This window comes from Manacus candei, unplaced genomic scaffold (genome assembly GCF_025592945.1).
Source record: "Manacus candei isolate 608988 ecotype Guabito, Panama unplaced genomic scaffold, ASM2559294v1 h1tg000023l, whole genome shotgun sequence".
NCBI lineage: Eukaryota > Metazoa > Chordata > Aves > Passeriformes > Pipridae > Manacus > Manacus candei.
Window position 1 is genome coordinate 15,884,804 of NW_026138071.1, and position 24,364 is coordinate 15,909,167.

At 41.5% G+C, this 24,364-nt stretch overlaps 1 protein-coding gene across 1 annotated transcript in view; it reads left to right on the forward strand.

The window, feature by feature from the left end:
• Positions 1 to 4,341: 4,341 nt before the first annotated feature.
• Positions 4,342 to 24,364, forward strand: part of UBE2E3 (ubiquitin conjugating enzyme E2 E3) — a 58,205-nt gene continuing 38,182 nt past the window's right edge. The window contains exons 1-3 of the mRNA XM_051787967.1: positions 4,342 to 4,580; positions 5,889 to 6,091; positions 8,240 to 8,290. Coding sequence (XP_051643927.1) covers positions 5,898 to 6,091; positions 8,240 to 8,290 — 245 coding nt within the window. The 5' untranslated portion in view covers positions 4,342 to 4,580; positions 5,889 to 5,897. The remainder of the gene's footprint in view (positions 4,581 to 5,888; positions 6,092 to 8,239; positions 8,291 to 24,364) is intronic.

Consider the following 24,364-nt stretch of genomic DNA (forward strand, 5'->3'; position numbering starts at 1 on the left):
GCTTGCAGGTGAAATAATGCTTATTTATTGAGGGAAATATCCTTATGACATATGAATTACTATTGTCCAGTAGATGGACTAATCCCATCTGAATTTCCTCTATTTAGTTTTTCTCATTTTTCCTACAGCTTTCTAAGTAGAATAAAAATTACAGAGGTTAAAAGCTTGTGAATACAAGCTGCCTTCAATAAAAAATAAAGTATGATTTTTTTTTAAAGCACTGATACTCATTTGACATGCACAGACACTTGATTCGTATGAACGACTAGAGGAACTCCAAAGGGGCCACTGTGTTTTTTTCTTGCATCAATAATCCACACACAAGGAAAGAATTTACACAATAGAATACAAGAACTCCCTGGGAACATTGAAATACAAACATTTCCACATGACTTTGTCCTTCAAAAACGTGCATTTACCTGTTATGTTTTTAAGTGCTTAGTACCAATCTGCCCATTAAAAACAAGTACCCAACTGACCATTTAGTCTTTTAGTGTGTAAAATAAAATTGTCAAATACAATGTATACCAAACAGTAGGACTTACTGTCTACTTCATAGGACTGCGATGAAGATTAATTAATATCTGTAGTGCTTTAGTGCCCGCTAAGTATTTTTCTATGGATTTAGATACAGCAGTTATTCAACATTATAAAGAACCCTGGCTAAACAGCTAACTCCTGTGCTAAAAAACAGTTGGTAAAATTCTCCTCCTGGCTTTATTCAAGCACATAAGGATTCAGAGAAAGTAAAAATATCCTGAAAACTCCTCTAAGCATCCCAAGTTCCAGGCATTGTGACAGGCTGCATTAGCACAGTCTCAAGACTATTGCTGAGCTACAGCAGCTTCCAAAAAGTCGTTCTTCAAAAAAGAACAATTGAAGCACAGCAGCGTTCTGGCTTTTGCCTTCATCTCTTCCCCCTAGCCCCCTCCCCATCCTTCCTCCACCATATTCCCATGCCAGGATTTGTAAGGTGGCAACACAAAACCAACAGATGGGCTAAACACCAGCTGAAAAAGGGACCGGGAGGTGGTTTCTTAATGGTTGGTGTCCACTGCCACACTGACTTAATTTCTCTGCTGTTCTTGTAAATTCTTAAGGACACAAATTAATTGAAACATAGTAGGGACATTGTTCATTAGGGACTTGTTTTTCCTTCATAAACCCAAATGAATCCACAGCATCACAATGTAAGAGTAATCACATTTATGGTGATGATTGTAAGTCTAAGGCATGATAGGATGAGCTTCAGCTACTGACTTTGTAGCAGGTTTCCTGTACTCACTTCTATAAGTCACTACATCTCTTCCTGGCTCAAGTTTTTTGCCTAATCTACTTTCCTAGCACTCTGTTAAAACTTTTAATTATCTTGGGAAAAGACATGCTGGATATTTGTACAAGATCTACCTTACAAGGAGTACTACTTGCTACTGTGACTTGCTACTATGACACTAATTACTAATAAAAACACAATCTAAATTTTACCCCATCTACTTTTTTGAAAAAAAAAAAAAAAATTGTATTCATTTCCTGATTCTACAGCCTGTGCTCATCTATCTGTGGCACTGCAGTAGGGTTCTGACAGGGGCTTTAACACAACCTGGAATGGGAACACACATAAAACAGAGAGATGCATTCCTAGGTGAAGATGTATTTACTGCAGGAGACAATGATTTTGTGATAAAGAAGATGAAGTATACAACTGTAAACTTTAAGTAGTATTTTCAGTTGAGCAGCTCTTAATCATGAAAAATGTATGCTGGCCTTATTTTACCATCTGTACACTCTTGAAAGGATTTGGGCAAGGAGATAAAGCAATGACTTTTCTATCCCTCACAGTTTTCTTCTGAGAAGCAGAAAATGCCTTTCACCCTAGTTCTACTCCCAGGCATTGCCTTGTTTGCTATCTAAGAACTTCAAGTCAGATGGAGGAGACTGAACTGTGAATTCCTAAACCTAGAAAAATATTTTCAGATGTCTGTGCAGCCCAAGGCAGCTGTTAAACCTCTGTGTGCTACCAGAAACTGTACTCTGACAGAGCAGGGATGGAGACAGACTCAAAAAGGCATTGAGCTTCTGACCACTTTTGCAAGCAGGGCTCCTTAAAAAAAACAAACTCAGAGAACACAACAGCAACAAAACACAAACAACAAAGGCAAGTGAGTGGGGAAAAAAATGTAGGCCTCACTCTGAGTGCCCAGGACTTCCTTAGGAAGACTCTGCAGTTTACAATGCCAGCAGCACTTCCAAACTTGAGCACCCAATAAACTGACAGAGAAAAGCATTCATGATGGGTACATCAGTTAAAATTACACTGAAGTCAGATCATGAGGGATATGAAAAAGTAGAGAGTAGATTTGTAACAATTACTATTACAGTTGGCATTTCTCCCTCTCCTTCAAACTGTACTGTACCTCTCAGTGCAGCATTCTTTCTGTGGATGACAACACAACAAACATACCCAAGGAAAGTAAGAACAAAGTGTCATCCTCTAGACCTGATGTCAAATGACTATTCAATCCAATAAATATCTGTATATCCATGTTTCTGTAGTAAATCTGTTTTAATATAGTACAAAAGACTGGGAAAAAATAAAATCTAGGCTGGCTTTTCTATTAGGTTTTGTTAAATGGGCTTTCTTAATTTTCACTTTATACCCTGAAAGCCACAGAACCACGCTACATGTTATGTAGTAGCTGATGTGGTGTACAACTCTTGACCAATCTACTTACTTTCATTCTGTAGTGCACACTCTTCTAGTACTTTTTTTTGGATGACTGCAAATTTTCACCTGAAATAAAATAAAATTTTAACTAATCCTGACTTTCAAAGCTCAGCAAGCTTCATCTTGAGCATCATCAACAGAATGGGGGGGGAGGAATATTGCCATGCTTCCCTTTTACTAATTATGCCCAGATTGCTCATCATGCCAGATAGTGTTTATGCTAGGAATTTTCTACAGCATACCTCAGGGGCAAATTGCCTGTAGTGGTGATCTGGGAATTCTCTATAGCCTACTTTAACAAACAAACCTCCAGTATTCCTCCACATCACATCATTCAATTCTCTTGCCAAATCTTCAGCATAGTTTTCAACTGAGCTAACTTCAGCTACCCAGAGAAGGGTATTCCCTGACACACCGGTTGTTTATTCCCTCCAGAGCATAATATATGCTCTCTGACCCCGTGATCCTGTACAAGCTAAGAAAACACAGTAGTTTTAAGTCATTAGGCTGTTGCTAATGAAAGCCCTTGAGGTAAAAGCCATCAAGGTGAAAGCCCTTGTACTGGACAGCAATGTTAGCCTTGAGATTTCATGTAAATTGCACAAACATTTACAGTAATTGTTAACCCTTTCCGGTTATCCACAACCTCATCTACTTTTCACAGATCTTCTTTTACAAAACTAGATTTTGTTGCAGTGTTTGGGATATTTATATTCCCTCAGTTAGTGGGTTGCTCTGGGCACATGGTGTGCCCGGGCACAGGGCATGAGAAGCTGTTCCAGTGCACACCAGCACCACACATTCATGATGGGACGGAAAACGAGCTACATCTCTATTCTGTACCACCTTCCTGTGACACCTACCACAACCACTATCGATTATCCCCTTTCCTCTTTAAAAGGTTTATGATTTGGCACAGTGGCTGCTCATGGAACAACTAACTCTGGTTTTGACGCTGAATACTCCTGTTTAGAGTGGTGAGGCACCCCAGCAGGGTGGCTGGTGTTTCTTCAGCTCCCACGTGTGACAATGTGCCAAGGGCAGGGATTTTTTGGTGGCGGGGTGAGAAACCACCAATTGTCCCATTCTTGAGTGTCCCTGTGCTGGCACCAGGAGCAAAGCACGAGGTGAGGTGTGAGATGTGAGGCGGGGCGGCCGACAAGGCCAAGGGTTGGGGAGACCCCACGGCCCCTGGTCTTTGCCGTGGCTGGGCACTGGCCTGGCAAAGCCCGCGGCCATTCCCGCGGGAGGGCTGGGCGAGCTGGAGGCTGGAGCCCGTCGGGACCGGGGCTCTACGGGAGGCGCCGAGCTCGGACCGTCGAGGGACGAACCTGCCCCCCCGCCGCCGCTTTGTCCTTGCCCGGCCCGGAGCACGCGCGCCCCCGGCCCCGGCGGGAGCGCGCCTGCGCGCACCCCGTTGGCCGCCGGGCGGGAGCGAGCGCCCCCTCTCCTCTCCCCTCCCCCGCCCGCCGGGAGCTCCGCCGGCGGCCGCGGGCGGGCGGGGGGGGCCGGGCGGGGGCGGGGGGATCCCGGGGGCGGCCGGAGCCCCCTCCCCGCCCCCGCTCCGCCGCGCGCTCCCGCCGCCCCCCGCCCCGGCCCCCCGGCCCGCCGCGGGAGCCCGCGCCGCAGAGCGGGGCCCGCCAGCGCCACCCGCCGGCCGCGGGGCCGCACCGCGCCTCCCCCCGTCCCCCCCTGCTCCGGCTCTCAATGTTCCACACTGCCCGGCCACAGAGCCGCCGCCGCCGCCGTAGAGCCCCCCGGCCGCCTCCGTCCCCTCCTCGGGCGCCGCGGGCCCGGCCCGGCCCCCCGCCATCCCGCCCCTCCGACCCAGCAGCGGGACAGGACGCCGGCGAAGGTAAGGGAGCGGCGGGCGAGGCGGCCGCCGCGGCGGCTGGGCGAGCGCGGTGGGGGGAGGCGGGGAGGAGGCGGGGGGGCTGGTAGAGGAGCTTTGTTCTTGTTTTCGGCGCTCGCTGCCTGGCGGCGGCCGGGGGCGCGGGGCCGGCCCGAGTTCACGCCTCACTTGGTGCACACGCACGGTGCGGAGCGGGGCCGGGCGAGCCGCCGCCGCCGCCCGCCGAGCTGAGCCGAGCCCAGCCGAGCCCAGCCGGGCTGGCGCTCCCCACAAAGCGCGGCCGGGCGGCCGCCTGGATCCAGCCCTGCCGCAGCTCCCGCCGCTCCTCCTCGGCCCCCCCGGCCGCCGGGGCAGCCCCCTCCTTCCCCCCCCCCCCAACCCCCGCCTTTCCCGATCGGTGGAAAAATGTCGGTCTGCCTGGCGGAGCTGCGCGGGGAGCGGCGGAGGGGAGAGCTGTGCAGAAGGTGCAGTTTGAATTATGCTTCTTCCCCCTCCGGCAGCTCTGTGGTGGCCAAATGCAGTTCTCGCTGCTGGCCATGTAAATAACCGGGGCTGCTGCTGCCCCAGTGGCTTTAAATGCATCGCGGGGTTTGTCCCCTTCCTAAAAAAAACACCACCAACAACAAAAAAACAAACCCCGTTTCCCCCCGCCCCAGCCCCCCCGCGTCAGACCTTTAAATGCACAGAGCAAGTGTACATTTCCATCGGAAATCAACCGAAGTGTTACTGGCAATGTATTTTCTCGGAGAGAGGGGGAGAGGGGGGATCTGGTGTTTGGACCCAATAAAATGCTCTGCTCCAGTGTAAATATTTACAGGGTATTAGTGACTTTTTAAAAAACATTTTCAGTGAGGTCTGTTATTTACAATGTGTCATAAGTTATTAATGTTCATTGCCTAAGTACCCTGCTAAATCTGTCTCATGCCTTAGAACAAAGTCGACAATTGGCATATTGTTTAAAGTATGAAAAAAATGCGAGTGGGTTTAAAAATTGGAAATATCTGTATTTTCCGAAGTGTAAATATTGCTTTGTAGCTGTCAAACTCAGCCGTTGGGGATGAGACAAAGATGTATATTTTGATTAATTTCTCACTGAAACTGAGTTGACACCTATTCAAATTGTTCTCTGGAATTTGGGGAATGGAAAAAGAGAGTCCTGACTGTTGTATGAACTCTGCCTCTTTTCTTCCCCAAAAAAGTTCCCTATGATGTCTGGTGATAGGCAATGGTCAGTGGAACTTGGAGAGTGACAGGAGAGAGTCCTGCCTGTTGTATTAACTGGGCCTCTTTTCTTTTCCTTCCCCCAAAAAGTTCCCCACGATGTCCAGTGATAGGCAGAGGTCAGATGATGAAAGTCCAAGTACCAGCAGTGGTAGTTCAGATGCTGATCAGAGGGATCCACCTGCACCTGAACCTGAAGAGCAAGAAGAACGAAAACCCTCTGCCACCCAGCAGAAGAAGAACACCAAACTATCCAGCAAAACTACTGCTAAGCTATCTACAAGTGCAAAAAGGTAAGGGGAGAGTAAAACATTCTGTAGTATTTCTGCACAGTATTTGGAGTCACAGTACTTGCATTGCACTTTTCAGGGCAGCGCGGTTCTTCTTGTAAAGTTACGCGAAGGGGAGTGAAGTACCAACTTTGGTAGTACAGAAGCCTGCCAAGCAGTGTTTTCATTAATCCAAGCTTTGTTGGCGTAACAATTACACAGACTTGTCATATGTCTTTTGAAGAGTTGTTACAGAACTTGGTAACTTACAGGCTTACTGGGCGGGTGGACACTTAAATGTGTTTTATATTTGCAAAAACGCGAGACAGAGCATCAGCTTTGGCTGTCTTTTTCTGAGTTAGATTTCCATGCCTGACTGGTATGGGGAGGAGTCCTCCTGGTGTATTTTATTATAGTCTGTAGACTGATGACAGGCAATGCTCTCTAATTACAGAAGTCGCAAAACCCCAGTGGCTGATGTGGGCCTCATGGCTCGCTTTTCATGTTGATATGCTGGAGAGTCTTACACACCTTGAAGTAATGGGTTCATTCTGCAGTTTTTTCAGGAGAAACTTAGCTGAGTTTTCTCCCTTAGGATCTGTGGATTTAAACCACAAGGTTGAACAGGTAGCCTCTACCTTTAAATATGAGAATCTTCAGAGATCTTGTTTAGTTCTGTTAGTTGCACTGTTATTGGCATGTAAGGTTACTGGCAGTCTGGCTCTCACGATGTGTACTCTGTATGAAATATGCAAACTTTAAATCCCTTTATTCCAGTGATCTTTGGAGATGAAACAACTTTTCAGTCCTTTCCCTGGAGCTGCTTTTCTTTACAAACATTTATAAGTATCCTGTAGCAGGAAAAGTTGTAAAATAGCTGTAGTACCTTCAAATTTTGCTTATTCAGCATGAATGCTGTAGTTCAGACTTTTAGGCACACTCTAGTAATACAAATACTTTGTATTTGACTTAAATTTAGTAAATACTTTCTGAAATGTGTCAAAATTGTTGCAGAGAATGACTGAGTGGCTTTAATGACTTTTGAGCTTGTTGAAGAAACCCTTTGAAATAGGACTGGTTAAAGAAAAAAAAGTTCTGGAACTACTATGTAGGCTTTGTAATTTGTTGTTACTTATCTTTATTTGAAAAGCCTGAGATGCAGGCTTTTGACACTGAGTTTTCCTGTCTTGCCTTTATATCTCTTAATTGTTGCAAGTCTAATTCCATACATCTCAGATAGTTCAGTGGGCTTACTGAACTTATTGGTACTAGTGCAAGGACATCCGAAGCAGTTTCTGTTAGCTCATGTTTTAACACTTGCTATTTGCATGAAACTCACAGCACTGTTCATATGGGTCCTTTTGTGAAGATAAGTCTTACTTGATATTTTTGAGAGGAGTTTAACATGTGTCTTTTGAAATTGCACCCCTTAGGTACCTGACTAAAATGTTAAATTGACAAGATGTTTTTGATGTTCGTTTTCCAGATCTTAACTCCTTGGGAGTGGTTGTAATAGAGTAAAGCTAAGCACAGATTATTTCAAGTTATTATATCACTTTTTGTCATGTAAATAAAGCTACTGTATAAGGTTGGGGGAGGAAAGGCAGCAGAAGGTGTGGAGACAAGCAAAGTTGATCCAGAGAGATTGTTCCAGTAACAGAGACAGCCTGGCAGATCTGCAAATCCGCTTTTTAAACACACTGTGAAGTAGTAGGTAAAATATCGTGAAAAGAGTGTGTTTGCTGCCAGTGCAGTTCACTCGAGCCTCAGTCACAGGTCTGTAACGCTGGTTTAAAGTCATTGTCAAATCTGCCCGTGCAGGCTCCCCCCCGCCTCATTTGCATATTAGCTTGAAAAGAAAATCTCTCTGGTAAAAAGTGCTCGGATGTGGAAAAGAGTTACTTTTCTGAATACCTGTGGGACATTTCTACCCAACTCAATTGTAAGTGTTCTGTTTACACACAGCGTGTAGCAGGAAAAAAGCTGCAAAGTTTCTCAGCTGTGGGATTTGGGTTATGCCTCTGAGAACAAAGAGGAAGCAGCCATGTTAGCATTACTGAAGGCAAAGCCAATCTTGCATTTAACTGCATGGTGGTAGAGGGCAGTGTAATTCCCTGATTTATTCTATAGACTATCTCAAATGCTTTGTGTCTGTTCTCATTTCACCAACAGAATCCAGAAGGAGCTAGCTGAAATAACCCTTGATCCTCCTCCTAACTGCAGGTATGTAATGGCTTCTTAAATTGTGTATGGTGGTAGGAGATTAATATGCTCAGGTTAGAAAACGGGAAACTTAGTGTTTATGACTGGTGACTGTTAGACAAAAATTGTGTACAGCAGATTGAATAAGCATAGGAAACATTTGAAACTGAAGTTTGCTATTTTGTCTGCATGTTGAAGGTGTAGTCATTAGCGACTGATGTACACAGTAAAGTGTATTCAGTTTGTTGTTAGCTGGTCACTGCCTTCGTGAAACAATTATATGAACTTCAAAATATGCTGAAGCTTTCAACTTAGTGTTTCTGTGTAGTTTGAACTGGCTTTTTGAGTGCCAAGTTTATAGAGTTACCATTCCGTTCTGAAGTAAAGAACTGTATGTGATTTTTATCTGCTTTCTCTTAGTATGTTAGATTGCCTTGAAGTATTGCCTTTAAATTTATGTGTCGGTTGGTCAAAGTTGTAGTCTCTTGATAGAGACTATTTTTAAGGAAGTTCCCAACTTGGGAGACACTTGTGTTAGGTTTTAGAAAATGAAATTTTAAGCATGGAAGATTGAGTGATTTGGTCTTAAATAAAATGACGGTTGGGAACCAGAGCACTTGATCTGTAGAAAAGTTAAATAGTAGCATAGTTAGCTAATTTCTTTAAATCTTTGTATGTTTTACTTTTGTTTAAAGGGTGCATAAAAATTCTCGTTAGCTGTGAGCATCCAGTGTTCAGATTTGCAGTAAAGCTACATTTAAATAATGTTACTTTTATTTGATGCATCTCAGTAAGATTTCTGACTGCAAGGTATCTTAATAGCTCATGTGTAACAGTGAGCCTTGTATATGTTTTAAAAAAATACTAGAAATGCTTTCTGATTTTATGTTGGAAATGTTTGGCTTTTGAATAGTCGGAAAGGTTTGGTGCACATTTTGTGAATTTGATAAAATGTGAGCTGCTGTTCTGTCTCACTAATCCATGAGTGCAGGGACTAACCAGAGCACTGTTATACTGAGTTTGTGGTAAAGGTGCTTTATCCTGAGGATTGTGCTGTAGATTGCCTATAGCAGTCTGATGTATTTGCATGCAGAGTCATCAGCTCTCCTTCTTCAATGAAGGTGAGCTTTTTTGAGAGAGCAAGTATCTGTTGCCTTTGGGCTTGGTTTTTTGCTTGTTTGTTTTTGCGGGGTTTTTTAGGGAAGTGTTTCTTGTTTGGTTTTAAGTAACTGCTTTAGATAACTTTTAATAAATTACTGGGATCTAGTTCTGCCTTGGTCATGTATTTTGTACTTGGATCTGCACAGTAGGAGAGAAAGTGTTTAAATTAAATAGAACGCTGACACTTTGCCTTAGAGTTGCCAAAAAGATAATTGTAGCGGTTTCTGGTACAGCGAGTTACAGCTTTTAGAAAGAGAAGCTTCCACCTTCACATTCTCCAATACCATCTGATACTTAGCTCCTTGGAAAAGCATGTTTCTCTCGTATTAGCACAAGAATATTGCAGAGCATTTTGCTTGTGAGCTGGTACAACCAGATGCCCAGGAACGCTGTTGAGAATGATGAAAACCCCCCAATGTGTCTAAAATTATTCAAGTTTCTCTCCTACGGAGTGTAGGGGAAAATATTATTTTTTGCCAGTGAGGAAGTCAATGCTTCTGTTCCCCATAGGTATTTTTATAGAGAAATTTAGCAGATTTACTCAATAACAACTTTATGATGACTACATTTTTACCTTTTGCAAAATTAAAAATATTTATAAGAGAAATAGTAACAGAGCATGGGGTTTTCACGAGAAACAATCTGAACAGCATTTCAATGCCCAGAGGATTAGTGTTACATTGAAATTGAGTTGTTAGAGGGAGCCTTTCTGGTATCAAGAGGTAAATGCAGCTGTGTGTTTTGTGCAGAGCAGTTGACACTTGTAACATAGTTTCTTATAGGGTGTAGTAGCACAGGTTAGGCTATGGGCTGACACAGCAGGCATATGACACCTCTTCATTGTTCATCATGCAACAAGCAGCAGAATGCTACTTATTACATTTCTTGTAAAAGAAGAAGAATTGTAAATTTGTAAAAAAAAAATAAATTTAAAAGCCTGTATAACTTGGGCATATTCACGTATGCTGTAAAAATAAAAACCCTGTGTAATAAGCTCTCCCAAAGACTGTCATGCACAGTTGTTTGTCCTGCGGTTCTAGAGCACACCCTTATCATTTGCAGTCCACATGTTTCAAGCTTCACAAGAATACAACTGCCAACTGATGCTCTTGGATATTGATAGTCCTTCTGGTTACTCAGTTACATAAGTAATAAAAAAGTAACAATTTTTAAAATACAATAATGTATTTTAATACATATAAAACATTAAATGTTACTTTAACAGGATACAGTAGAAATACTGAAGATTATGTTGAGCTCTCGCATATCATGTTAAACACTGATGTCTGCTGCCATTTCTCACCTGCCAATGTAACTGCCCGTGGAGTCACCCCATCTGAGTGACCTGAGGCTAATTTAGCTACTTCAAAATGACAGTGACTGGTTGCACTGTGATTCTCATGCAGAAGAGGTGTAGGTTTCCCCAGCAGTTAATTTTCCCACAGTCACAGCTATTGTTGTAACATATGTTTTATAAAAATACCAGGGCCCCAAGAAAGCCCCATTCCTGGGTGTGCTGAGCAGGCCTGGGCTGCGCATTAACTTCTGTTTTAGGCACTGGGAGAGCAGAATGACAGGCACAGTAAAACTGACTAAATAGTAATTTTTTGCTTGCCTGTCTCAATAGGAAAGATTGATTTCTGATTCTGTTAATTGGACAATGAACTGTTGAAAAAACCACGTTGTTATGCATCATGCTGTCGTGTTTGTGATCAGTGAATACGAACTGCATCTCGAGCGTACCAAGTATAAAACTTAAAATCTTTATGCTGATAGCTTTACTCCTTAACAGGCAATAATACTAAATTCCTGTGATTTCAGTGTGATTTTCAAGAAAGATAACACATCCAAAACAATAAAATTTGGTCTTAGGCCACTAAAGATGTTGGAGGAAAATTAAGTGCTGCTTTCTGCTCATGTTTTCTCCTGTCCAAAGGAAGAGACTGAAACAAGGCAGTTACTGTCCAACATACACCATAGCACTAGGACACGTAGCTAAACTTAGGACACAGGTATCTGATTCCATTTTTTCTTGCTTTTGCTGGCTTAACTCAAAGCTGTGCTACTTGGTGCAGTGTGCTGTATTTAATTTCTTTTGTGCTTTTAATAGCATAAAGCAAAGCTAAAAAGATCTTGGCCCTATTGCTCCTAGGCAGCTCAGTTTCAAACCACGGCCAAGCACTTATACATACTTCAAGGTGTGGAAGTGTGCCAAACCCCACTGTTACACATTCTCAGGAAAATGTTGCAAAGGTCTTGCACGTAGTGAATGGTAAATCTGGGCTACAGAGATGCTCTTAAATAGGTTTGACATATCTGGAATAACTATTTTCAGCTCATAGCATAAAACTGTTTGGATCAGAGGTCACTGCTCTATAGTTAAGGTTATATCTGAGGCTGCTGTTCTCACCTGCTCAACTTGGAGGCTGCAGCTCAGGTTGAGCAGGACACTTCTGGCTCCAACGCTCACTATACTTCCTGGATTTTAGGGCTGGCACAAGTGGGGCCATTCCCAGGGGTACTGTGATTGATTGCAGCTTCTTTTAGCTGTTCCTGGCTGCCCTGATGATCCACAATAGCAAAAAATGTGTACTCCCGGTCTTCTTTGCAGACTCTTCCTCATTTCCATTCCAAAATTAATCATTGTTCATCTTCGCGGAAAAGTTTTTGAAGTTGAATTTAGTAACACTCGTGTCAGCTTAGTTTATAGTTTACAACCCATTTTACAACAAATCCACTTTAGTGTAAACTTTGTCAGAAATGAATGCAAACACCAAATTCAGTGTATCCACTCAGGGCATAACTCATGTGGTTTAAAAAGAGTTGAGTTGAAATGCTACATCTTTCCCAGGCAAGTGGGAGAATTTAAGTATTTTATATCCTGTTCTGTCAATTGGCTTTAATCTCGTATGCCAATATATACTAATGTGATTTCTTGTGCAATACTGCAAGAGGTATCAGCTGATGATTTTGCTGTTTGTAGCCTCTCCTAGACTTGCAACTAGGTTGACGATTTATGAGTAATTTTAAAATTACTTATTTTAAAATAACACTCCAAACTATGTGTACTAAGCACAATTGGCAGTCAGACATGTAGGGGTTTTGTTTTAATACAGGATTCTTCTGCTTCCTAAGGACTGCATTTGTCCCTTTCATTACTGCCACATCTTGGGCTAATTCTATGCTGCAAAGTGTTGCCAACCTCATGGTCTGGAGTTTGACACAAAGAAGAATGCCTGCAAAACCCTGGCAGACGAATGCTATTACTGGTTTAGTTATGGACCCATGAACCCAGATGTTTGTAACTGTCTTACTGTGGTTGTTATTCCATCAACGTGGAAGCATTGCAGTGTGTATTTAAAGCAATATTGTGAAGGTATTTTTCAGACCAGCAATTTAAGCTCTTTCAGTTGAGCTGTCTAAAATAAGGAGGAGCAGTGAACCATTGTGCTGGTGGTGCAGCTCTTCCACGTGCAGAGGCAGCACTGGATTTGAGCGAATGCAGCCTTACGTTTGTGAGGAAGGTGCCGCAGCTAAGCTGGTGGAAGCCTTCCTTTTGTTAACATACTCTGTCTACAGTAAGGTTATAGGCAAATGTTTACTCTGCAAACAGTTGTGCCTGTTGAAGATGTTACTGCACAGCTGTGGTTTGCTCCACTTCTGCCGTGGAGGTGACTACTTCAGTGAGAAAGTGAAGCAGATTCATGTGATTACTCTGTAAGGCTCCCTAAGGAGGGGAAAAAGAAAAAAAAAATTCTCCAAGTTTGCTTAAACAGTTTAAATAGGTGATTCAAATGAACTCTGTTGGATTTTTCCTCCATCCTCTCAGAGTAGGCATTGTTCACACAAAGCATTTTGCCACACACACAAGGATATGAATAAGTCAATCCATTCCTTTGTCTCTCAAATGTAGTAAGTTTCCATCTCCCCTTTGTCAAAGCCAGGCGTTCTGTTGCTTTTGTGAAATCAGGAGAAAGAATATTCTACATGCAGTCAAGTCACAGGCCTCTATACAGCACACAAAGTGTGTGCCCAAATCTTCACATGTTCTATTTTTTTTTTCCGCTCAGGCTGTTGACTTTTCAGATGAATGACAGTCCCTCGGTTTTGTGTTTATTCTGTTAATTTCTTGTTGGGCAAATATCTTCATATTGTTAAATACTGAGTCTCACAGAGAAAAAAATAATCAATTTTTCTTGGTTTCACCTCTGCAGTGAAAACCCCAATTGTGAACACTGAATGGTTCCCTATGGAAGGAGAAGTTTATTAAGTTATGTAAGAGAGAGTTACGTTAGTAGTATTTACAAATTGCCTGTGCTGAAGCTGAATGAGCAAAATTTAAAAAAATCACCCAAACTCTATGTGATAATGTATTTTCTGTCACATTATGCTTTTTATTGTCTCTCCATGCCCAGCACTTTCTCACCACTGAGTGTAATAAATGCATGCTACAGGAAAAGAAAACTGAAGTTTGCAGAATGGCTCTGAGAACACAAACTCATATGATTTTTTCTAACACTTCCTTGCCTATACAGAATTTTGCAGTTATAAAACTACAATGAGGAGAGTTCACAGCTCCCATAAGAACATGTTTGAAGTAACTCTCAAATGAATTTTGAAATTCTACTTTTTAGTATTGTCCATCTCTGAACATAGCCCTACAGTTCCTTCTAAAACAATTCTTTCATTGTTACTTGCTGAATGTAAGTTGGTGGCTCACAGTGATTTAAAGTTATGTTTATCAGGTGGCAGCCCTGATTTGTCTAGAATTATTTCTCCTAAGCATTTTCTTCCATTCTCATTCTCGCCTCTCCCTTTCTTAGCAGAAGGCTGTAGTCTAGGTCAGAGCGGGAAAGAGTGGTATAATTTAGCACAGCAATCAGCAGTCTGGTATTTTTGTATTTCTGTCCAGTTGTAGTAACAACTTTTTTTGTGTGTGCAGAGTGGCTTTTGCCGTATTTGTCAGTAGTCAGAGAAACTGCTTAAAGAGCAGGGATGATGCAAATTTAGAAAGGCGTTTCAGTAAAACGTTTAAGTGTTAAGTAGAGCTAGCATGTACTGTTATTTAACATGCTTTTATTAAAAAAATGCAATAGTGGAAGATTGTGTAACTCCTGAACGTTTTAAATTGTGAGAATATTTAAAATAATTTCAATTGAGGAGCTATGACAGATCTGCTAACTTAAAATGCCTCAGGTTTTTTTTCCTCTGTGCTAGTATTGACCTCTTGCGAGTTATAAACGAAGGGTTTTTTATCAGCCCCCACAGAGTGAATTTCTCATGCAAGTGTTCTCAGTGGCATAATTAAGACAGGGTTACGCAACACAAATCAACATATCTACTCATGGGAGTAAGTTTTCATGCCTGCAGATTTGCAGGTTTGACACTTGTGTGAGCAGTGTCCACAGTGCAGTCCTACATGCTCCTGAATGTCTGTGTGTTAGTCAAAAGGTCATATAGATATTTCACTAGTTTTCATTAGCACTTCTGTCAAAATGAAAAAAAAAAAAATCTGTGGTTTTCTGTCTACTCTAGAGTTGTGGAAATAGTTCAAACAGTTTTCATTCAGCTACTGTGTTAAAGAAATGATGCTCATTATGTCTAAGTTTTATCTGGAAATAATAGAAAAGCCTGACAGACCAGTTTTTAAACTATTCTTTAAGCATTGTTGTTCAAAAATTTGTAAAAAATTGCCAAGTAATGTGTCCTTAGATTTAAAGACAAATCTAGATTTAAAGACAAATCTGCTTTTTGAATATCCATTTGTATAACTGTACAAAGGCTCTTCAGGCTCTGTGATAAAACTGACTGAAATATACCGTGTGTGTATATATATATATATATATATGTATTTAGTTTGTAATAAGCAGTATGTGTGGCAAGATCCTAGCACAATCTTTCCCTCACAGTAGAGAACAGAGACACTCGCAAAACAGAGACACTTGCCTCTGTGTATCAGTTTCTTTACTATTACAGGCTTGGGACAACTACTTTTAATTCAAATTAACAAAGTGCAAATACAAGAGAATTAGCTAAACTACATTAAAACTTTATTTAAAATTGCCTGACGACTTCCTCTAAAACTGATGTGTGGATATTTCCTGGAGCTAGTTTAACTCGGGTTTGCTTAGATGTGGAACATTTCGAGACAGGTAATACAGACATGATGAAAATTCCTCTAGCATGTTTTCTGAGTTCAGGGCTAAGTAGGCAGGAGCAGGGATATCCAGCTGCCATCTCAGGCAGAAGCACCTATACCATTAAGGTAGCCAAGAATGATGCTGTTACTTTAAAACGATGCCTTAGTTTGAGCCAGGAACTGCTAGTGATAAACGAGTCCTTGCCTGCTTGCATTAATTTGGGTTAATTTTCCCTGTGCAGAGAGTGCACTATACTGTTAGCTAGTTCAGAACTGTGGCTGAAGCAGTTGCTAGTTTTATAGTGCTTACTACAAAAACAGACTGGCCAGATCTTTTAGAAACTCAGATACAGATTTAGTTGACAGTGTTGAAACTACCATTGAAAGCATCATTTTCAGAATCAAATCAGGGGAAAGATTTCATTGAGGAAACACCACGGTGACCTGTAGTTACCGGTGAGTCACTCTCAGGCTGAAAGAATGTGTAAAGAGGGTCTGTAGAGGACCATCCTACAGCCCTTAGCAATTGGTGTTTTCATTATTGACAAGAATACTAGACTAGAGCATATAAATACTGCACTAGCAGTTGACAGTGGGGAGGAAGGGGTTGTAGGCACATAGGAGGACAGGACTAGAATGCAAAGTGATGTGGGCAAATATAGGAAGTGACCTCAAAAATACTAGGTAATTTAATAATGAGAACTGCAAGGCACAGCACTTTAGTAGGCATAATCAGCTACACAAATCCATGGGGAAAGAAAGGCTGGATGAGGAGCAGCTCTTCAAAAAAGGTGTAGCAACTCTAGGATCATGCACTTTGAAGAATGGAAGAAAGAAAGAAAAAGATCTTTGGATACAGAAGAAAGTTGCTGCAAAGAAATAATGCAACTGTTGCTAATCCAGAGTTGGTGGTTACAGAGAGCAAGTTAAATTGCTGTAACAGAGGCCTAATTTAGATGTGACAAGTACCTGGCTATAAAGATAGCATGCAAAAGGGCAGGCTGCATCTGCATCACCAGAGGTTTTAAGAGCAAAGTTTAGACAAATGACTGACAGGAGCAGTTTAGATACAGTTGATTCTACCTTTAAGCAGGAAATGGACTAAGTGACCTCTTAAAACCAGTTTGATCAAACTATCCCTGATACGAGATTTAAATGATACTGTTAAAGGAAAGCTCACTGGGAAGTGATTTTCCCTCTCATTTAAAAAACTGTATTTTAGTCAGGGTTTTGTGTATAATTGTCCTGGAAAGTATATAGTTTCTTTGATTCCAAGCAGCAACAGCATTTATTAAAAAGTCACTGGAAGTGTACAGATTTTGTCTTGTTGTCAGTTAAAAAAAAGAAATGTCTTGCGATTTTTTGGCCGAGTTATTATTCTTTCCCCCCTCTCCTCAGTTTTGACTTCGTTTTAATTTTGGGTCCAGTCCTACTTTCATTGCACAAAGTTGTCATATTCTGCTAACTAGAAATCAACTAGACACATGTCATTGGTTCTCCAGAGGTGTATCACCTTTTGAGAAATAAATAGCACCAGTTGTGCAGTAGATCTTGATTTTTGGTACTTCATGTGCTCTGTACTTGGATTCTCTGCTTTTGTTCCATAGACACATAAGTACCTGAAACACTGAGCTAAACAAAATCAAGGGACATTTTTTTCCCTTCCTAGAGGCAGTTTGCAGTACATATATAAGCCCTAGTGTGTCTGTGCACAGCACTCCAAATGGATCCAAGCACATCAGGAAAACTGTTGTATGACTTACTGCCTCTGACCATGGATCCTGTCTCGAAGCACCCTCTGGAATCAGGGCTCAGACGATTGTAGTGAAAATGTAAGCAGCCTGGCAGGTTTCCAGCTGATGAGTTAATGCTGCTATAAACTTCAGTAGTTCCTCTCTGAGGCATGCAGAAGGGTGCAGGCGCTGGGAAGGTGGCCAACAAAGTCAAAGAACAGACGGCAAAGCTAGAGGCCAGCCTCAGGATTCACAACACAATTGTCTTGGAGGTGAATTCCTCCCTTGCCAGAAACCGTCAGGGGCAGGGCTGGAAATCGGTAATCAAATCAAGTGCACATTCCGTGTGAAGACAGCCTGCCTTTGGGAAGCTCGATTAACACAGCTGGAGCAAAGGTAGCTCAGCACTGCAGCCACCCCGTGACTGGATTAGCAGTACAGGGTGCTGAAAGCCAGAGGTTCTTAGTCCTGGCAGGTCAGTTCATTGAGCTTGAGTGAGGTGGTTGTGGTTTGAACTCAGGTTATCACTTCATTCTGAAGCCTAGACATGGAAGTCACCAAAATGTTGAAGACAGAGTAAATCGGTAGAGCATCAACTGGTCAGATTTCATTGGACAAATGGAAAACAAACGACCAAGAGAAACATGGTTGTTTTCCTTTCTGTAAGGGAAGGTTAGCAGCAGCAAGCTATTTTTGTTTTCGATTTCAGTAAAGTTTTGGGGGGCGGGAAAAGTGTAACAATAGATCAGTAGCTGTGGGATAGGAGATAAGTTCAGCTGATGGAGATTCTTGCTGTGAAGCTGCAGCTATTGTAGCAGACAATGGGCAGATTCCTCCCTGATACACCTTTCCTGACAAACAAGGACTTGTCTACTGTGCAGTCAGTGCCTGGGGTTTGCTCATACTTTAGCTAGTGTTTGTTCTTCCTCCTGGTACCTTAACATCAGAGATTTCATCCAGGCTGGAGGATCTGAGGGATAAGTGAAGTGGTGCAGGGATGGTTAGTTGACACACAGCTCTGTTGTCATTGTGCATCTGTCCTCATCCTAACTTGTTCATAGATACCCAAGGCTTATCTGTAGCTGCTTCAAGAATATCAGTGGCAGAAGCTGTTAGTGGGACATTACAATTTAGCAACATCTCCTTCTACAGACTCCTTGAGAGTCCAGTAAACCAGCACCCTTATGCAAATGCCAGATTTTCTGTTTAAAGTTTTCGACTTAAGAAACTTGGGGGGGTGGAAATGCATTTTGGTTTAATATCTATAAAGCTAAAGTAAATGAAGGTCTTCAGAGACTAAATCACTTGCACTGAACACTTTAAAAAGGACTATATTCCCTTGGAAGCAAATCTAAATGATCTAAGTTATGCAGCACAATCTACTGCATATTAAGCATAGTTTGAGTGATGTAACAAAGTTCTGCAAAAGGTAGAAATACTATACAACCTACAATTCTAGAAGCGTGGTTAAACATTACTCAAATCTGAGAGGATGATCTTCTCGTGACAAACTTTTTGAAGCACAGCCTATGGCTGCAAAAGTGTTTGCTTGTCTGGAGAATGTATTTTGTATGATACCCATACAAGTTTTATACAGTCAGGTAGTGCCTAGGTCATGTTCCTGTTCCTCCACAGTGCTTGGATTGATAGGGTAGTGTGAAGAGTTGCAGTAGCAGCAACCTGGCTGCCTTGTATTTTGAGTTTGGTTTGCTGCTGCTTCTTTTTTTTTTTTTTGAAGTTACTGAAGGCCAGAATTCCAGGTTGTGTCCTTACTTATGCCAGAACAAACACACTACAACTTAGTTTAAAAAAAAAACAACCCCAAGTTATGGAAGTGAAAGGGACATCATCAAAACAGAGCAGTGATTTGTTTGATAATACAGAGCAGCAAACCTTAAATAGATCAATATGTGGAGAAATCAGTTACTGGTAAGTTTCTCTGAAAACAAATACAGTGAAAGCATTTTACTTTAAAGTGGTTTGGGTGGCTTATTTATTTTTCATGGTAATACAGCAGACTACCATTATTTAAAGTCTTTGTTTTTTGTTAAACCTGCTTGGATTTTTTTGTTTTAGGAATAGAAGAAGCAAAATAATTTCTTATCAGTTCAAAGACAAACAAACGGTAGCAGTTATTGATGCTAAACCAGCTATTGTAGGCTGAGCACTGTATGGTTCTCACAGATATAAAGGACATTCTGGGCAAAGTTCCCATACAATGCTCAGTGTGTCTTACTAGAAATTAGTGAAGGTGGGGTCAGGGGTGGAGGAAATAGAGAGAGATGTGAGCTGTACTACTCAGATAAATGTTCTGTTATCACTTTGTTTTCTTTCTGTACAGAATTAGACTTCGATAGTTCTGATTTGGGGAGAAGGAACTGGGAACTGTTACTTCCCGTGAATTGCACTTTTTGTCTTTTGTGTGATTTTTCTGTGTTTTACATACAATGTCTAGATAAAGCTAGAAATAATTGTTGGTTGAAGGTCTAATAAACCATATTTGACCTGGCATTGTGCAATGGTGATCCTTACTGTTCTCTGTAGTGTTCTAATGGAAGTGAAAAGGAGGAGCTGGTTCTGCAAGTTGATGCCAAGTTATAAAAGTATCACCTGTGAAATATTTTGAGCTTTTTCTGTGGAACCATGAGTTTATAACACTGAAGTTGTAGTTACAAAATACATTACGGGTGTTTTCAATAGTATATTTTTTAAAAAGGTATTAGAATATTGAGGGGAAAAATCCCAAAGTTTGCGGCTTTTTCTTTTTTAACAATTAGAAGGGTTGCTATTTTAGGCCCTTTCCATTAGGCAGTTATTGGCTGGAGGGATGGAAAAGGTTTCTTCTCCTTTATCTAACCTTCCTCCCCTTTATCCTTCTATCCCTTCAGGAGCAAACAGTGACAAAGTTCTTTACTATTGGCTTGTTAATACAGTTATTGTGTGTTTTCACATTCTCCTCAAAATTTATCTCTATCCCTTTCCTAAGGGGAAATGGTTGCAACAACCTGTGTCTTGTTTGGGTTGTGGAGGTTTTCTGGCTCAGGACTTTGTTCCAGGCAGTGAGTGCAGAGGTCCTGTGGACCATGTTGGTGCTGTGCCCTACACCAGCCATATCCCAGTCTCTGCAGGTCTGTCACTGCACTCCAGCATAGTTCAAATGCTGGAGAAGGAGATGTAAAATTTAATTTATTTATTTATTTAAATTCTGCATGGTGTCACCTTCTGTTTTTCATGGAATGTGGTTAATTTTGCACCTTGCATGTGCTTGTGCCTGGAATGGCACTTGATGAGCAAAGTTAAAGGACGTGAAGCATTGAGTTAGGCAGAGGGGTTGTGGAATGGATCAAATGTGTTTCCTGACTGCTTCTATTAGCTGATTACTAATGAAACAATTATGTGGTGACATTTTAACCCTCAAATTGAGACTTTATTTGAAAATTTTGAATTCCATATCCATATTTGGGTCCGTATCCTATTTAAGCACTGGGGGGAGTTCCGTAGTCTGAAACAGAGAGAGCTTTGCTAACCTAGAAGTTGTTAGCCAGAATTAATTTGTCCTTGCAAATAGCTAGGCTGGAAGAATAAATCTTTGAACTTGGGACTGAGTTTTCTGGGTTTCTCGGCTGCTTGGTTCACATGGCTGTGGGCACATCACATTGTTGAGCTCCCTGATATGGTGCTGCCAACTAATACAGCCCAAATCCCAGCAGGGTGGGAGCTCTGTGGCTGGTCATTCCCCTCTAACTAAGGAGTACCTGTAACATCTGCAGGCTGCTTAAGTACAGGATTCTGTCATTCATTGAATGAATGTGACTTCTCATCCTGCTGGATGCTATTTAGGCTGTTTGCATTGCCTTTGAATTAATCTGCAGGCTGTGGTTGATGTTTGTGTTGTAGATGACTACTGCCTACTTTTCATTCAGGCAGGACTGTAAGAGAGATTTTGGTAAATCTGCTTTGTTTTCTGACAAATGCAAGTTAGTGTGCTTAATTTTTCTTTATTCCTGTATTCAGTCGTACCTTAAAGTAAATGTCAATAAAATCTCTTATCTGGCTTGTCAGACTTAGCTGTGCTTGCACTCTCTTTTTGTTTTCAAACATGGGAGTAAGGAGACAGGAATGATGGTGAGCACACCTCTTCCTACACCTGAGATAAGCTGGATACCTCTTCTCTAAAATCATCCATCCAGGCTGGGCAGCTTTCCAGTTAGGATGGCACGTGCCCACCAGTGTGATAGCAGCTGGTTTCAGGAGGTGGGATGATAAGAGTGCTGTTTGAAAAAATACTGCTGCACCAACAGAAACATCAGTTTTCTCCTTCTTGAAAGTGTGTGAAGAAGAGGTAATTATGAGAGACCGTATTGCTCCAGGTCTTAGTCCAAATCCATTTGTGCCCAGAAGCATTCCATATTTGTTAACTTTGAAAGAGCCATGGGCTTTTGAAGCCTGAAGGGAAAAAAAAAGGCAGCACTGAATTGTGCAGTGAGCAGTCCATACAGTGCAGTCAATGTTATTTCTGAAAGTAATTCTCTTATCTGTTTCCGAAGTTGCTCGCCAATCACAAAACTGAGGGGTCAGTTCCGGTTAGTTTTGCAGTAGGTGCCGTAAGCAGTGACTGCTTGATGAACATCGGCTCGTACTTTCCATATGCAACATCTCTGTTCGGTTCAAAGTCACCTGGCAGAGTGCAAAGCACCATGAGTCATCCTGGCACTGCTGGAGTGTGTAACTACTAAGCTGGGGCAAGCCTGGCTTTTATCTGGTCTGTGTGCAGAGCAGGACCATCAAACAGTGCAGAACAGGACAGAGAAACACACCTTTGTGCTGTTCTGTCTTACGGTGGGTGGATAAACTGCAATATCTTGGGTGCTTTTTGAAACTGCACCAGCTGCAGTTTGTGGTCTCAAGAGGCTGAAAATTCCATTAGGAGTGAACATGTTTCTGGAGTGCCTGGCTCTGCTCCAGAGCCAACAGCACAGCACTAACCCTGGGCACCTCTTTCTCTGGGTGAAGAGCAGTGTTGGCCCAGTGTGCCAGTGGTGTAGCCGTGCTCTGCCTGTAGCGTGACTCAAAGTGACTGTGCTAATGGGTACTGTGCCTCTCAATCTGGCAGTATTCTCTGATTTTTTTTCTAGCCTCTTAAGTTTTATGTTGGAGTGTGGATCACCACTGGAATAGAAATTTGGGGAAAAAGATTTTCTAAAGGGAAGTTTGAAAGACAGAAGCTTTATATAAAACCTTTCTGTTCTCATTTTTAGAATCTGCAGTAAGTTGTTCTCAGTATTATTAATTCTTCTGGCAGGTGGAGTTAATTTGTGTATTAGTCTTCATGCTGCTGGATGAATTATAGATTTAATTATGGTCCAGGTGCTCAGAGCTTTGCTGTTTTTCTAAAAGTGAAATATAAAGAAAAAATAAGTCTGAGTAATTTTTTGGCTTATTGAATAAATGTAAATACTGAGTAACCATACCAGAGTATAAATAAAGAGAGGATTTACTTTGCAGAGAATGTTATTATCTACTCCAGGGTATTCTGCTTTGTGGGGAGGATTAGTGCTCTGCATTATACTGGGACATACCTTTTTACAGCTACTACCTTATGGAGCAGAAGATTAAAAACTTTTCCAGTAATTCCTTGTATTTCCAAATTTTCTTTTGCAATTACAACTGATTATTAGTGGCCAAAGGTTGATTGGAGTTAAAGTAGCCATAGTGAGAAACAATCCCTGCTTCCCTAGTAAGTGTAAATAACCTGCCTACTTGTAGTGTTCCTCTTCATCTGTTACTCAGTCTTTTCTACCTGAGACAGTTTTATTCACAGTCCTTGAATGTTCTCATACTGCAAAGCTACTAATGTTTGTTTGTTTATTTTCCTAAAACAGTTTTCCATCATACTTTCTCCTAATCTATATGAAAATTTACTTTTTGATTGCAATTTAATTCCATGAAACTCTTTTCATAACTGCCTGTTCACAAGCAGGCTGGATACAAGATCTGTGAGACTTCATAGGATGTTTGGGCAAGGGGCAAGTTTATGAGCTATGTTAATTAACTGGGACTTATTTCTCTTCATTCCTTTTTTGTTTCTACTTTTTTAATTACTGCCTTTCTGCTTTGTGGCCATGAGTCAGAAAAAGCACACTTTTCTCACATTTTCTGGGAAACGTGTGTGTGTTTAAATGCTTTTCTGGAGGGAGAGTGAATTGGCCCTGTTTCAGCTGCCACTAAACATCACTTGGCAGAGCCTATGGAATGATATGCCCGTGTGTCTGCTGAAGTATTGGGGACCAAAAAAAAAAATAAAGACTATACTTTAATATATTTCACTAATATAATATGCCATTTATGCATGCAATAGTATGAAATTTTCAGATGAGGGTCAACTAATTTATTCTTTCAATTGTCTCCTTTTACTTCTTCTAATTTGTGGGTCAGAAAAATGCGTGTCATGATTTCATTTTCTTTTTGGGGCTGCATAACAACTACCCTCAGGATTCCACTGTTCCTTGGACAGGAATAACATATTTGATGCACCTCCTGAGGAAGCAGCCAGAAGTGCATGTTCTGACCTCATCTTTAAGTTTTTTCATTTCCTTTACTGACACTTAATGAAGTTACTATCGCAGCCATTAAAGATAATTTTGTAGAAGTAGATTATGTAATTATTGCAGTTGTACTGGTTTTAGTATTGATGCTGATTCTTCATTTTGGCCCAGTATGGCGATGCCAGTTTGCTCTGGTTGTTGGATATGAAATCACTGTTGGGTGTTTGAGGTGGGTGGGGAGTTTGTTCTGGGGAAATCTGCATGGTTTAGAGCACTTTGACACTTTGGTTTGATAAAAGAAATGAAGGGACTCTGACTTAATGTCTCTAAATTTTTTTCCCCAATTTCTTTGATGCTTAGTGCGGGGGATCATTTCTAAAACTTTTGCTGTTATCACCAGAGTCAGTTCTGTTTCATTGATATTGCCATTATGGAGAACTGTGCAATTGTCTTCAGGATATCCCTGGTGCTAGTGGACCTACAAGTGGGTTTTCACAATTTTTTTAAGCTCTCTTGA